Source organism: Tamandua tetradactyla, chromosome 9 (assembly GCF_023851605.1).
Source record: "Tamandua tetradactyla isolate mTamTet1 chromosome 9, mTamTet1.pri, whole genome shotgun sequence".
Lineage (NCBI taxonomy): Eukaryota > Metazoa > Chordata > Mammalia > Pilosa > Myrmecophagidae > Tamandua > Tamandua tetradactyla.
The window spans coordinates 21036094-21052845 of NC_135335.1; the positions used below are offsets into that span (position 1 = coordinate 21036094).

Genomic DNA, 16752 nt, shown 5'->3' on the forward strand with positions numbered 1-16752 from the left:
TAAATACAAGCCAAATAGATGATAAACAACTCACCCTCTTCCTGAACTCAGGAAAAATTAGATAAAAATATAAGGTGACACACTGCATAGTGGGCATCATAACTGGGATCTTAAGATGGCAGCACAGAACAGGTTCCTCAGCTATCCAAAAAGGAGTAATACTCAATTCAGCATGAACAGACACACTATGAGTTATGTATGTGTGTTGCTTGGGATTTTTAATGACCTAAAATGGCAATGCTGGCAAGAGGCTGATGCTGATATTTTAACTCATGATATATGTATTTTCCCCAGAATAGGACTGAAAACAAAACTCCCTGGAAGAGAAAAATTTCACCCAAATGAAGGAGTTCAGTCTTTTAGGTTTCACAGCTGACTTGCAGTTAAAGAGAGTACTCTTTCTAATCTTCTTCTTCATTTACACCTTCAGTCTCTTTGGGAATACCACTCTGATTCCTCTGATTTGAGTTGATTCTCAACTCCACAAACCCATGTATGTTTTTATCGGGAATCTATCTATTCTGGACCTTTGGTGTGCTTTTCTCTATGACCCCCAAATCCTGATAACCTGCATATTTAAAGACAAAAGCATCTCCTTTGTTGGCTGTTTGGCTCAGTTTTTTTTCTCTCCTAGGTTGGCTTATACTGAACGTTACTTGTTGGCTTTCATGGCTTATGACAGCTATGTGGCCATCTTCAACCCCATGCTTTATTCCCAAGTAATGTCCCTGAGGATATGTACTGGTCTTGTTGCAGCTTCATATTAGGGTGGCTTCCTTTTTTTAAAAATTTATTTATTAATTAAAAAATTAAACAACCAAATAAAACATCAACATACATAATCAGTAATTCACAATATCATCACTTAGTTGCATATTCACCATTTCTTAGAACATTTGCATTAATTCAGAAAAAGAAATAAAAAGACAATAGAAAAATAAATAAAATGAACACAGGAAAGAAAAAGGAAGATTATACCTACCATACCCCTTACCCCTCACCTTCATTGATCACTAGCATTTCAAACTAAATTTATTTTAGCATTTGTTCCCCCTATTATTTATTTTTATTCCATATGTTCTACTCCTTTGTGGACAAGGTAGATAAAAGGAGCATCAGACACAAGGTTTTCACAATCACACAGTAACATTGTGAAAGCTATACCATTATTCAATCATCCTCAAGAAACATGGCTGCTGGAATACAGCTCTACATTTTCAGGCAGTTCCCTCCAGCCTCTCCATTACATCTTGAATAACAAGATGATATCTACTTAATGCGTAAGAATAACCTCCAGGACAACCTCTCGACTCTGTTTGGAATCTCTCAGCCATTGACACTTTGTCTCATTTACCTCTTCCCCCTTTTGGTTGAGAAGGTTTTCTCAATCTCTTGATGCTAAGTCTCAGCTCATTCTAGGGTTTTCCTCAATCCCTTGATGCTGAGTTTCCACTCATTCCAAGATCTCTGTCCCATGTTGCCAGGAAGGTCCACACCCCTGGGAGTCATGTCCCACATAGAGAGGGGTAGTGTGGTGAGACTGCTCATTCTGTTGGCTGGAGAGAGGGGCCACATCTGAGCAACAAAAGAGGTTCTCTTGGGGGTGACTCTTAAGCCTAAATTTTAAGTAGACGACCTATCCTTTATGGGGTTAAGTTTCATATGAACAAACCCCAAGACTGGGGGCTCAACCTATAGCTTTGGTTGTCCACACTGCTTGTGAGAATATAAAGAATTCAACTTGGGGAAGTTGAATTTCTCCCTGTACTCATATGGTGGCTTTCTTAACTCAACTATGATCACCAGCAAAACATTTACCCTGAGCTTCTGTGCAAACAGTGTCATTGCTGATTTCTTTTGTGATCTGCCCCTTCTTTTGAAGCTGGCATGTGAGGTGAAGAAGAGCTACCAGGCTGTGCTCTATTTCATACTTGCCTCAAATGTCATCACTCCCACCATAATTATTCTTGCCTCCTATCTCTTCATCATTGCTGCCATTTTGAGTATCTGCTCTATCCAAAGCTGTTTGAAGTTTTTTCTACTTGTGGCTCACACCTGGCAACTGTCATCTTGTACTATGGTTCAATTCTCTTAATTTACTCCAGACCAAGCATTAGCTATGCCCTGGAATGGAATAAAGTGGTGTCTGTATTCTATACTGTGGTGATTTCATTGTTGAATCCCTTGATCTATAGCTTAAGAAATAAAGTTGCCCTAAGGAAATCATTGGCTAGACCTGAGATATCTTAAATGAAAATACTTGGTAAACAATGGATGTATTTTTAAAAATAATCTCTATGTCATAGTAATCATCTTGGAACTCTCAGAAATAAATAAAATAGGAAAAGAGGAAATCATCAGCTAATTTGAAAACACAAGTTTGAGTTTGTGTTTTTGAGCTGTATTTAATGTACTTAAGGATGTTTTTAAAATATTGTAGTATAAATAGAGCTGTGGTTCTTAGAACATGTGTTGTCTATTTGCTTGGAAGATAGTCTATAAAACTATCTATATTTTGATATGATTAAAAGAAAAGCTGATTTATTTTTACATTTACTTATCAGTTCATAAGTTGCCTTTACATCTATTCCAATCTGTAAATGTGAAAATGAGAGTCATGACACTTGTTATGGAATAATTCTCAGAATTAAATATTTTAAATGGTATTCTTTGAATCATGTAATTCATAGGAGAGAATTAAGGAGGGTAAACTGAGAAATCATGATTCCAAAGTTACTACACTACTTGTTGAGAGAGAATATGAATTAGAAGTTGTGAGAAAATGACCTGCTATAAAGTGGAACTAGAAACAAGTTTTATTATTATATTTTTCTGATTCTTGTTTCTTGGTTTACAATAATACAGAGATAAACTTCCTTAGGTTCACCTCAGAACAAACACCTTTACTTGGGATCAATATGAGTACTAGCAATATAATTTTACCCCCAAATTAACAAATCAAGGGTAAAATAGCAGTTGAATGACTAAGACAGAAATAGAAGATAGATTTCAAAAAGCTTTAAATCCTATGTGCCTTATTCAGAATGACAGCCTGTACTTTGTGAAACACTGATTTATAACAAACAAGGTTTTGTGAATGGTTGTTGCATTAGTTAGGGTTCTCTAGAGAAACAGAATCAACAGGGAAAATTCACAAATATAAAATTTATAAAAATTTCTCACCTGACTGTGGGAATGCAAAGTTCAAAATCCTCAGGGCAGACTGTGAAGCTGATGATTTCAATGGAGGAGCTGGATGAACTCCACAGGAGAGATTCACCGGCCAAAGCAGGAATAGAGCCTGTCTCTTCTGAATCCTCCTTAAAAGGCTTTCAGTGATGAGATTGAGCATCACTCATTGCAGAAGACATTCCCCTTGTCTGATTACAAATGGAATCAGCTGTGGATGCAGCTGACATGATCATGATCTAATTCTATGAAATATCTTCATTGCAACAGACAGGCCAGCACTTGCCCAAACAGACAAACAGGTACCACCTCTTGACCAAGTTGACACATGAACCTGACCATGATCGTTGCATTATTTTGCTTTTTCACTTTTATGTAAAAATAAAATCATAATTAAAAATGAAGACTAATTCAATGTGATCCAACATATTTTCTACATGTAACAGCATTTTTAAATTTAAAAAATGAGGTTGTGTCAATATAAAAAGTTCACGTTATTTGATATGTAAGTTCATGTTATTTGATTGATAAGTATCTGAAATATAAGACAAGGAAGTACAGCATGGACAGAGCAGAGTATGAGGCAAGGAACAATTATGGAGAACATGATATGTTCTAAAAAATCTAATTAATATAATTTCAAATATTTCTCTGAAACATTTAATATTAATATCAACACATTCACATGTGTCAATTTTTATTAAAACACTTCTCATTCTACCGTACCCTACATAATGTATCATCTCCAAACTATGAATGAATTATAACTGAGTCTTTGGAGACAAAGTAAATTTGTTTAGGTTGTTGCATGGAAGCAGTTCCAAAGGATGGAGAAGAAAACATATATTGCATCCAACAAAGGCACTCCAAATATCAAGGGGGAGGGAAAAGGGTGACATTTCTACCTTTTGTATTAGGTTTCTGTGGTAAAAATATCATTGACCACTTCTTTCTGTGATGCATCACCACTGGTGAAAATGTCCTGCACAGACACCCAAGTCTAAGAAAAAGTCCTTCTGGGTGTAGTAGGCTTCACAGTGCTGTCCAACATACTTGCCATCCTCATTTCCTACATCGGCATCCTCCTGGCTATCCTGAGGATCTGCTCTGCCTCTGGGAGGCACAAGGCCTTCTCTCAGTCATGCTTTTCTATGGGTCTTTACTGTTCATGTATTCAAGACCCAGCTCCACCTGCTCCCTAGAGAGAGACAGAGCTCCCTACATAACAGTGAACCCATTTCTCAACCCTCTCATCTATAGTGTGAAGGACCAAAGATGTGAAAGAGGCTTTCAAGAAAGCAACTTAGACTAATCAACCACAGAGGTGAAATGGCATCATTGTTCTTTTTGATAAATGATCTCATTGCATTTTCCTAATTATTGACCTATATGTGTTGGTATACATTGCTATATTTCAGTTAAATTCAGCAAATTAAAATAAAACAATAAAGTATCAAGGTAATCATTCTTTAGTTTCAGATATTTTGTTGTAATATAAAAATATTTCTAACCCATACTATTACATTGTTGATATTCTGCATGATGGTATTTTGCCAATTTGTAGTATTAGGTTCCCTCAAAATTTCTCCTCTTGCTTGCCTTTGAGAGATACTGGAAAGAAAAAAAATGGATTTTGATGTTTTTTTGTAAATGTGGTTTGACTTGGAAACTTGGGAAAGAAAGTGTCTTGGATAAGGAGAATATATGGAACGGTTAGACTGCTGGAAATTTGTTCATAATTTTACAATTCTTTACTATAAACTGTCCACTCCAAATTCCTTCCTAAAACTTGATTGGAGTGTATAGAATATTTCTGTCTGAACTTTCTGCCTTCTAAATTAACATCATACTAGGCAAAGAGTTAAAGAGTTGTTTAGACTATAAAAAACATTGTTCCAAAACCACAAAATGATGTCTTATTTAGGATTATGTATCAATCTAAAGAGTGATTTCTCCCTCATATAATGGGCACTTCACAACACTCTCTTCAAGGCACACCACCATAACCTCGCTAAGGGAAACTAAAAACAAGTTTATAAAATGAAACAAACAGACAAAGACCCACTGTATTCCAGATGCAATGGTTGCTTTTTTTGTCCACCAGAAAACTGTATGAAACCGACAGCTCAATATCTGTCTCCAAGAGGATTTTTAGTAGTATTTAATTCAATACTCTCTATAACTCTACAAGTAAAGGATTATTAGTTACATTTAACCAATGAAAAGTTTGAAATTCAGATATTTGAACTTCAATATTGAAGGAATATAGCTCTTTCTGAAATGAACAAATTCACAAAATTAATTTACATTGAAATTTTAGGACACATTTCAGGTTTCTTGACATTTACATTAGTTCTGATATTTTTTTATTTTTCTTTCACCTGCATTTATCTCTTATTATTCACAGCTCTCTCTTTTTTCATCATAAAACTCTTGACATTTTTTATTCTTCTATCTTCACAAAAGTTCTGAGAGATATGAGGTATAGTCATGAAATGTCAACAATCCATTAAATTTTCTTTATATTTACTTATTACCCATCCCATTGGTGGAAAAATACTTGACCAATTTTAGAGGTGATAGTCACCAAATTTAATTATTTGAGATTCTTGATGTATTCTATAATCTTCTATTCTGCATTAGGACAGAATACCTCTTTAAAAGTTCATTGTAATATTAAACTTTGCCTATTTTCTACAGTATACATTTGAGTTGTATTCCTAAAACAAAATATAGACACTAAAACAAAGAAGTGATATTGCTGCAGTGAATTTCCTTTAATTGAAAAAGATCATGTTTTTTTTTACCCAAGCTCTCCAACCTTCTACTGAAGGTTGTCCATTATTTCTTAACAATGATTTAAAAAAATTATGTCAGTTCAGACTTCAGATTTTGTCAACTTGAAGTGTTTTTTCAGAGCTTCTTTCACATCTTTATTCCTCAGACTATAGATCATGGGGTTCAACATGGGGAAGACGACAGTGTAAAACGTAGAAACCATTTTGTCCCTCTCAAGGGAATAGCTAGAACTTGGGCGAGAGTAGATGTAGAGAATAGAGCCATAGTACAAAGTCACAGAAATCAGGTGGGAGGAGCAAGTGGAGAAGGCTTTGAGGCGGCCCTGGGTGGAGTGGATCCTCAGGATGGCAGCAATGATGAAGAGGTAGGAGGCCAGTATGAGCAGAGTGGGGGTGATGACATTGGAGAACAGGAGGAAGAAGAGCACAGCCTGGTAGCTCTCTTTCACATCACATGCCAATTTCACCAAGGGTGGCACATCACAGAAAAAGTCATCAATGACATTGTCACCACAAAAATCTAATGTGAATGTGTTGCTGGTCAGTATTATTGCATTGACAAAGCCTCCAGTATAGGAATATATAACTAAACAGATGCACAATTTTCTTGACATGGCTTGAGCATAAAGCAATGGGTTGGAAATGGCCACATAGCGGTCATAAGCCATGGCAGCCAAGAGATAACACTCACTATAGGCCAGCCCAGCAGAGAAGAAGAACTGAGCTATACAGCCGGCAAAGGAGATGCTCTTGTCTTCAGAGATGCAGGTCACTAGAATCTTTGGGGTGTAGACAGAGGAATACCAAAGATCCAGGAAAGACAGATTACAGATGAAAAAATACATGGGGGTATGAAGTCGGGAGTCATTACAGATCAGCACAGTGAGGGTGGTGTTTCCAAGAATTGTCACTGAGTACACGCATAGGAACACCCCAAATAAGATCAACTGCAACAGAGGGTTTGTGGTGAAGCCCACCAGGATGAACTCATTCACAGTGTGGTTGTTTCTCTCCATGGCTAAATGAGGCATCACCTACACACGGAGCAGAGGAGAGTTAATTCCTTCAGTAGGTTTAAGATGAGAGCTTTCCACAAGCCAGGACCCTGTGATATGGTCAGGACCACAGGCCTTAAGGACAGGGAAATCTGAACAAGAATCCTTCCTATTTTGGGCTGGTGATTGAAGTTCTCTGAGCCTCAATATATTCCTTTCTGTAAAATGATTCTAAAACAAGAATGCCATAATGTTGCTGGGTCTATTTATTTTTTTCACATGATTTTTTCTGTGCTCCATGTGCTGTTCAAGGTCTTGAGGTATAGCAGTGAGGAAAATAGCATGGGTTCTTACTCTTATGGGACTTTTAGTCTGTAAGGGGGAGGATACATAATTAACAAATATGAAAAAATTTTATTGTTTTTAAGAAAAAATCTGGTTTTGGGGAGAAAATGAACTGGGATAAGAGCTAAAAGAAAATAGATACAGAAAAAGAGCCTTCCTCAATTTTCCAGCTTGGAATGTAAAGATCTTCTAAGAGTTAGGAAGGTCACTCATTCACCACAATGCATTTTCCCCTTCTTCAACCATATTGAAAGTTCTCCTCTATGTTTTTCTAGAAAGAATTTTGGCACAATCAACATGAATCCCAGAGTAGAGAACAAGATTGAAAATCAGGGTGAAATAGAGAGTGGAGACAAATAAATGAATCTATGTCATTATCTTAAGTAATCCCTTTTTTGAGGGTCAATCACTTGAATATAGCTTTATTCTATAGTCTGTCTAATTAACCATTTCTATACCTTCTGAAAAAGGACATATCCCAATTTGTTATTCTTTGTAGCAATAACTCTCAACCCTATCACATGAAAACATATCCTTTATATAAAAGACATTATTGCTGCCTCATTTATAATTTTAAGACAAAATTTAAGTTATATAAACTACCTACAAATATTAATATATATACGCATGCATGTATGATAATATACTATCTGTAACAAAAAAAGGTGGTATAAAAGAAAAGCGATTCATAATAATTATTATATGATGACTAATATAAAATAGGAATTACAATAAAAGTGTGTACTGCTGTCTCTAAATGCTATAACATTAAGTGAAATAGTCATATGCACATATACACATATATATATTCATGTATATATATGATTATGACTATTTCATTTAATGACTCCAATATCAAGAATGGCATTTACATTGGTGATAAGATTTTCCTGATACCCTGAGCAATTTTTGATAAGGTTCCAAACAAAACAAAGTTTTCCTTCAATTTTCAAATTCTATTCAGGTTAGTATACATCAAAACTTTCCAAAATATATTTTTTGCATATATAATATTTTTCTACCATAGTGAACATTTTTGGGTAAAAGTTTCAGGTAAACAACTTAAGATCTTCTTTTAATTTTTATCATAGTTTCATATAAATGGGTAGATATTAGCACATCTAAAATATACTTTGGTTTGTGAAGTGGAATCAATCACAAATTCATAACTACAAAGGCCTTTTTCACAAGGCATTGGAGGTCAGGCTTGGGAAACTTGTCTTTGAATAGGAGTGTCCCAAGCTATTATCCTTGTAGTCTACATTTTCAATATCCAGTCCAGCCCCAATTGTTGTGATGAGCAAATGTTGCAATGCATATTTCAAAAAAAATTCCTTCTGGAATATTGTTACTTCATTTAAAATGTCTTCTCCAGAGCTTTGCATTTTCCTTTATAAAAACACTTTCTAGGATTCTCCTAGAAATTTGGTGAAGGAAGAGCAAACATCTAGAGGAAATCTGGAGGAAATCCCTGAGTGAACACATTACCTGTTATGAAATCATGCTCCAGTTTCCTTTTCAGGTCTCCTTCGGTTACTGCAGTCGAGAAGAGATACTTGGATAAAAAACTAGTCCTAGTAAGCTCACTAGTTTAGGATGTAAGCCCCATGAGACAAAACTTCATGAGGGTAGGGTTTTATATATTTTATTCATCACTACACTCCTGTGCCCCATCATACATGGTATAAAATAGAACACAATATATATATGCTGAAACAATTAATAACAATTAATTAATCCAATGAATAGATGGATCACCTTGATTCTGAAAGGAGCAAGCCATCAGAATATGCTTTTGGGTGGCCTCTGACAAAGTTATGCTACCATAAAATTTCCAGAATTGCTTGGTAGCCTATGTGCTTTCCTTGGCAAAAGTAATTTCTGGCTATTTGTATTCTTGGAAGACAAGTATAGAAAGGAAAAGAGAATAGTCTGACCAAATAACAGGTCTTTGTTTTCCCAAATGGAGTGAGTTCATGAAGAAGGTGGTGTTCATATAACAACAGCTAGTCTGGTATTATAAATCTTGATGGATAGGAAATATGTCTTAAGACATCAGAGATAGCTGCTCCAATTGGAAGGAGCTAAGGCAACATAGAAAAAGTGTTTGACCACCAGGCAAATATTGTGGGTTCAAGTAGTCAACATTTGTACAGAATCTGGACCTTGAAGTAAGCATCAGAGAGTTTCTTTATAGTAAAATGGCATATTTCTCTCTCCAAAGTGTTTTAAAGACTAATTGAGAAAACCTAAGGGCTGAGCCCAGTGCTTGAAAAGGGGTAAATACTCAAGATACAAGCACTTCAGGTCAATTGGAATCTCCTTGGTTCCAACCCTAAAGTAGCATGTTGTGGGCACAGCCCAGGAACCGTCTTTCTTTCAAGCAGCACAAGTGCTTCTGATTCAGCTTGTCTGTCAATCATGTCTGAGAAATTTGGAAAAAATTAGCATTGTATTATAATTTTTATGTTTATCTGATTATCATTTATTACAGCAGTCTTGTCTATATTTCAATGCTATGAACATTCAAGGAGCTAAAAAAGGTGACACAGGTGGCATAGTGTATACATTTATAGAGATGAGCTTAAATAGATCTCAGTTTGAATCCTGTTGCCAAATTTCTATTTCTGTGACATTGGAAAACTTTAAGAAATTTCCTACATGTCAGTTTTCTCTATTGTTTATAGGAATAGTAGTATAGGGAAATTTAAAGGAAATATTGTATAGAATGTGCTTTGTTCCTTAGATGATATTTAAATTTATCTGTCATATGTAATTAATGATGTTACACAGTAGTAAAGTAGTAATATTGCTTTTTTATACAAATCATTGCAATTAGCTAACTTTGTATCCAATAATGCTCCCTTATCCTCTTGCTGTTTACTCATCCCCTTTCCACTCTCTACACTTTACCCTATCATCACTACCCTTGGCCCGGAGATTTTTTAATGGCCTCACCACCATCATGGAATCCAGTGTTTTGCTCCTTCTCCTTCATTCACGCTGCAGTGACATACTCTGTTCTCACTTCCATCACAATAGAAATGATAATTGACTTCCATTGGGTCCCAGGCTGTTTTGGGTCTCTTCAGAAAGATGTAAAATTCTCTTCATTAGGGGAAAAACAACTTTCTTAAGTAATTTTGGCCAACAATAAAATTGGCACTCATTTCCTTGGTTCTTCTTCTGAAATACACTCAAGTATACAAGTTGAGTGACAGGTTTGCATAGCTGAGCTCTTTACTTCTTAACCATAACTAAAAAACTAGGTTAATCTGACAGTGTTTGCAATACAGCTGACATTATCCCTTTTAACTCTTCTGTTGTCTGCACATCTTCTATAAAGTGCTTTCTTGCTTTCTCAAAATATGTCAAGATAAAAGATTAAACATTTCTTGGTGTCCTTTATCTTTTAGTCTCTACTACTTCACTTCCTCTCTTCATTGTTCTTGAGATACTCAACAAAGGTGATTTCCTTTAAGTAGTTCTTAATGCTCGTTTTGTTGTTCTTGTTTAATTTATCTCCCTTTTTCTTCCCTAATTATTGATTTTCCTTTTCTGCACAAACATAAAAAATAATGCATCTCTTTTTCCCTCTTAGCTGTTTCAGAAGCTGCTCTAGTATGATTGTGAAGATATTTGAAAAGTGGCCTTTTTTAGTAGTTAATGTAACAGTAGTAGTTAATGTAACAGCATGAAAATGTCTAGTGCAAGGCTGTCAGCATGAAATACAGTTTTGAAGCAGGTAACTTACCTAACATTTTGAGTAATACCATCATCTTGAATAATAAAATCTGCTGATTGCAGAATCTTTTACATGAACTTCTAGATCCCAAGGGTTGTAGATTCCTGTAGCCCCTCATGATTTCACAGCTTGGGGAATGACTAAGTAGATAATTTAACTAATCAGGTGTTGAAAAATTGGTTCTTATTTAATAGGTTGGAGAAAAGTACTTTGGAGTTTGTGATTCCCTGGGAAATTGCAATAAGTCATTTTTTTATCTTATTTCATTTTGGATTGTTAAGAAGTTAAATATATTTATAAATTAAACCTATATACTATTCACTACATGTGAAACTTTTCTTAATAAAGCATTTGTACTTAAATTCTGATTGTCTAGTTTGTGCTTGATATTTTCCATTGGTCCCTCCAATTCCTGTCTTCAACCTTTTCTAGCCTCTTCTTTGTTCTAAGAGGCTAGGATATGTGTATCACTTGTTTCAATGGTCTTTTCAATGGGTTTAGCCAATGGTTTTCAGTTGAGTGACCAAAGTGAGTTTGGAAGATTTGTCCCTAATTACTTCAAGGTGACCACAACTCATTGCATCCTTGGAAAAAGCCATAGCTTCTGCCAGACAACCCTTTAATAAATTCTACTTTCATACCCTTAACCACTCACTCCTCTTTCTTCAGTGTCATGTGTGGTAACAGTTCTCAGAAGTGACTAGCCTTGGGATTACTACCCTATTCCATGCAATTCCCCCATAACATATTTGTTTCCTTGCAAAACGTGCTACATTAAACCCTCTTAAAATTGCACACTTTATGCGGGATATCTGTTATTCATTAGGTTGATAACTCATACTGATCTTAGATGTAGCACCAGGTGACAAATATTCAAATGGATCAGAAATGCTCACATATTTGATGAATAGGTAGATGAGCCCTTTGATGGGAAAGGGGAATGGCACTCTGGAAGCCTCTGACATGTAGGGGCATCACGATTTCCTGGTATGAAGTAGAAATTGTAAATAAGATATTGATAAGCCAAATGCCTACAGCAAAGAGGCATGAAAATAGAAATTACAAAAGGTATTTATAAACCAAATGCTTACAGCAAAGAGGCATGCAAATAGAAATTACAAATTTGTGTGAGCCATTGAGTTGACTGCTATTGAAATGAGTATAGATCCTCCTGTAAACAGAACCAGGCAGCCAGTAAGCAGAAAGCATATTTTAAGAGTCTTTCATCTCCTGTGGTCCTAGAGAGGACATTGTTAAAGACTAAGGCAAGGTCTGATTTTTAGGATTGTAGAATGGCAGTCTAAGTAAATAGTTGCTCTTGATAATGGAAAGATGAGTACCAACTAGAAAGCAGTGGGATCTTAAAGCTTAGGATGGAGACATTTGGGCCTAGAAAGACAAGTCTGAGAACTTGGAAATTGAATTTTCCATGAATTTTTTTGTCATAAGGTATAGTTCCTGCCCACCATTTCAGTCAATAATGGACTACCCTAAATGAAAGGTTTTCTTTGACCACATCTGGAAGGTCTAAAGTGTGGGATTATTGAGATATTTTCATGGTCCATGCTGTGTAATCTTCTCTGCAACTCCATAATCATAACTGTCACACCTCTCACTCATCTTGTTCTCCCAAGGTCTTCAGAGATTCTAATTTCACCCAGGCATTAAGAAATGCATTGGTTGGGGTCATCAGCATCCATGTAAAACTCTGCTGTGGCTACCATAAGTACATTGGAGATGATAAGTTACAGTGGAGTTGAACTCCCAGGGAGGTTAAACCCAGGAGGCAGTGTGTAACACTGAGGCAATAGGGAAGGAATTACCAATATAAACCACAATGTCATGGTGGCAATGTGTTTGTTCATGTGGTGTGTATAAGTGTGTATATGTGCAAATACCTGTGAGAACATGTCCTGGATCAAGTAGCTCCTAAGGGATTAAATAAATGGGAAACCAACACATATGCTATTTTTCTTGTAATGAAGAAGCATTCCATTTTTCTTGGCTTAAAATATCTCAAGTGATCCTAGTAGGATATCTTGAGTTACCATAAGCCAAATGGGTCACTGTAAGCCAAAGTTTTCCTGAAAGCTTTCCTTGGGTAGCTTGCAGCCATTTCCCACAGTCATCTACTTTGGACCACACCATGCCTTTTATAACATTTCAGTGACTCCATTTAACACTCAGGTGAAACTCCAAATTGTCTAACTAGACTATCCGGTCCCTATCTTGTCTGGTCCTGCCCACGTCACCTACCTAAATTAGTGAGTCTGTTTATTTTTCTGGTACCAGCCACACTATACCTGCCTTTTCTCACCTGGAACCTGACACTATCTTCCCAGCAGCCTCATCACCCACTCTGATTATTGAGCTCCTCTTGTTATCCTTGAGGCTAAATATTTTCTCAGATAAATCATCCCTAAGATCCTTCTTTATGTCAGACCTTCTAGTACAATCTAATGATATCTTATAATAATCTTCCCTGGTACTTTTCATAATTTATAATTATAAATTTATATAATTCATATTTATAAAACTCTATGGATTTAAATACCTTGCCTTTTTTTTGAGAACAATTTATTTTCATTGTAGTAAAACCATGTAAAAACAAATTTCTCCATTTTTGCTATTTTAAAATGCATGATTCAGTGACTTCCAGCACATTCTCAATGTTGTACAACCATCACTATCAAATTACAGAACATTTTCACCACAAAGGAATCCCATACCCATCAAGCAGCCCATTACCCTTCTCCTCAGCCCCTGATAATTACTAATCTGCTTTCAGTAGCTAGGAATTTGCCTATTCTGGACAGTTCATATAAATGGAATCCTAAAACACCTGGTCTTTGGTAATTAATTTCTTCCATATAACATGTTTTCAAAGTTTAATATTGTAGCATGTTATCAGTAAATCATTCTTTTTATGCCTGAATAACATCCCTTCATAGGGATATGCTTATATTTTGTTTATCCTTTCATTAGTTAATGGGCATCTTAATTGTTTCTACTTTTTGGTTATTGTGAAAAATGCTGCTATAAATATTTGTGTGCAACTTCATTTTCAGTTCTCCTGGGTTTTTATTTCAGATTGGAATTACTCAGTTACAGCATATAATAATCCTTTTGATATGCTGATGGATTGAGTTCCCTAGCATTCTGTTGAGGATTTTTTTTTGTCTACTTGTTTGGGACAGAGGTCTGTAGTTTTCCTTTCTGGTGCTGTCTTTGGTATTAGGGTACTATTGGCCAATTTGGGGAGCATTCCCTTCTCTATTTTTTGGCAGAGTTTGAGGAAGACTGATGTTTTTTCATGATAGATCCACCAGCAAAGTCATCTGGTCCTGAACCATTTTGTTGTTGGAAGATTTTAAAGATGTATTCAGATTTTCTAATTCTTCTTGAGTTAGTTTTGGCAGTTTGTTTCTATGACTTTATCCATTTCCACTGGGTTATCTAATTTGATGGAATAAATTGTTAATAGTGTTCTCTTAAATTGCAACTACCCCTAGTAATGTTCCCACTTTATTACTGATTTTATAATTTGCACGTTCTTTTGTTCTTGGTCAGTCTAGCTAAAAGTTTGCCAATTTTGTTGATCTTTTCAAAGAACCAATTTTTGGTTTCATTGATGCTACTGTTTTACTCTTTTATTTAGCTTTACCCTAAACTTTGCTTCCTTCCTTGTGCTGGCTTTGGGATCGCTCTTCTTTTTCCAGTTCATCAAGGTGGAATGTCAGGTTTTTGAGTTGAGATTGTTCTTTCATGTACGCATAGCTACACATTACCCTGAGCATTGCTTTTGCTTCGTTCTATCAGTTTTTGGTATTTTTTGTTTTCATCCCATTAACCTGCAAGCATTTACTAACTTCTTTCATGCACTGTTTGGGGTATATATATATTTTAACTTAGCGTATTTGTCAATTTTCCTTCTATTTATTTCTAATTTTATTCCATTGTGATCAGACATAATCTTTGTATGATTTCAATCTCTTAAATTTATTGACAAATTCTGTGGCCTACCATGGTCTGTCTAAAATGTTCCCTGTGTATTTAAGAATGTTATTCTGCTTCAGTTGGTTGGGGCAGTCTATGTTAGAGCTAGCTGCTTTATATGTTATTCAAATTTTCTCCTTCTTAGTTTATCTTTTGTCCAGTTCTATCCAACAGGAAGTTGGGGTGTTGAAGTCTCCAACTACAACTGTTATTTACCCCTTTGCCTATCATTTTTGCTTCATATATGTTGGGAGTCTCCTGATAAGTGCATTATAATTGTTATATCGCCTTGATAGAGTCACTCTTTTATCAATATATAATGTCCTTTTTTATCTCTCATAGCAATTTTTACCTTAAGGTCTATCTTGTCTGATATGAGTATGCCCACTCCAATTCTCTTTTGGTTAGTATTTGCATTGAACTTTTCATTCTTTCACTCTCATTGTATTTGTGTCTTTGGATGTAAAGTGTGTCTCTTGTACACAGAAATAGTTGACTTATGGTTTCCTTAATCTGTTTGCCAATCTCTGACTTTTGATTAGAATTTAACCTATTCACATCTTGTGTAATTACTGATAAGGAAGGGGTTAGGTTGCCATTTTCTATTTGTTTCCTCAGTCATAATTTTGTTGCTCAATTCCTCTATTTCTGCCCTCCTATTATACAAAAACTGCTCTTATATATATCTGTTCCCCACCTCTCCTGTTGTTATAAATTATACCTTTATATGTTGTATATCCACAGACATTAATTTATTATTTTATGTAGCTATCTTTAAATAATATAGGAAAAAAGAAGTACTAAACAGAAATACATTAATATGGCTAACTTTACCAATGCATTTTATTCTTTAGACTTCAGTTACCATCTAGTGCCCTTTCACTTCAGGTGCAGGATGTCCTTTCAGCATTTTTTGGAAGTCAGGATTAACTAGCAACAAATTCTGTCAACTTTTGTTGGTCTGGAAATGTGTTAAATTCTCCTTTAGTTTGAAGGATAGCCTTACTGGATATACTGTTATTGGTTGAGAGCTGTTTTCTTTCAAAATTTTGAATATGGCACTCCACTGCTTTCTGGCCTCCATAGTTTTGATGTGAAATCAGCTATTTATCTTATTGAGGATTCTTTGATGTAACAAGACATTTGTCCCTTGCTACTTTTGGCAGTCTCTATTTTTTTGACTTTTGATAGTTTGATTATAATATGTCTTGGTTTATATGTCTTTGAGTTTATCCTATTTAGGATTCATTGATCTTGAATGTGTGGATTCATGTCCTTCATAAAATTTGGGAAATTTTTAACCATTATTTCTTCAAATATTCCTTTGGAACCACTCCCCTTATTTTCTCCTTCCAGGACTCTATTATACATGTTAGCATGCTTGATAGTGTCTGTCATGGTCAGGTTCATGTGTCAACTTGGCTAAGTGGTGGTACCTGTTTGTCTGGTTGGGCAAATGCTGGTCTGTCTGTTACTATGAGGACATTTCATAGAATTAAATCATGATCACTTTGGCTACATCCACAGTTGATTCCATTTGTAATCAGCCAAGGGGAGTGTCTTCTTTAATGAGTGATGCTTAATCTAATCCCTGGAAGCCTTTTAAGGAGGATTCAGAAGAGACAAGCTCTCTTCCTACTTTGGCCAGCAAGCCTCTTCTGTGGAGCTCATCCAGACCCTTCAT

General features: G+C 35.6%; 1 protein-coding gene and 1 pseudogene across 1 annotated transcript; one reads left to right on the forward strand and one right to left on the reverse strand.

The window, feature by feature from the left end:
• Positions 1 to 314: 314 nt before the first annotated feature.
• On the forward strand, positions 315 to 2250 carry LOC143645593 (olfactory receptor 9G19-like; annotated as a pseudogene).
• Positions 2251 to 6067: 3817 nt separating this feature from the next.
• LOC143645962 (olfactory receptor 9G19-like) lies at positions 6068 to 7003 on the reverse strand. Its single transcript, XM_077115051.1, has one exon. The coding sequence runs from the start codon at positions 7001 to 7003 to the stop codon at positions 6068 to 6070; it is 936 nt and encodes a 311-aa protein (XP_076971166.1).
• Between the last annotated feature and the right edge of the window lie 9749 nt (positions 7004 to 16752).

What these genes read in the sequence shown, in the direction of transcription:
- LOC143645962 (XM_077115051.1), bottom strand. Translation starts at nt 7,003, where the DNA reads ATGGAGAGAAACAACCACACTGTGAATGAGTTCATCCTGGTGGGCTTC.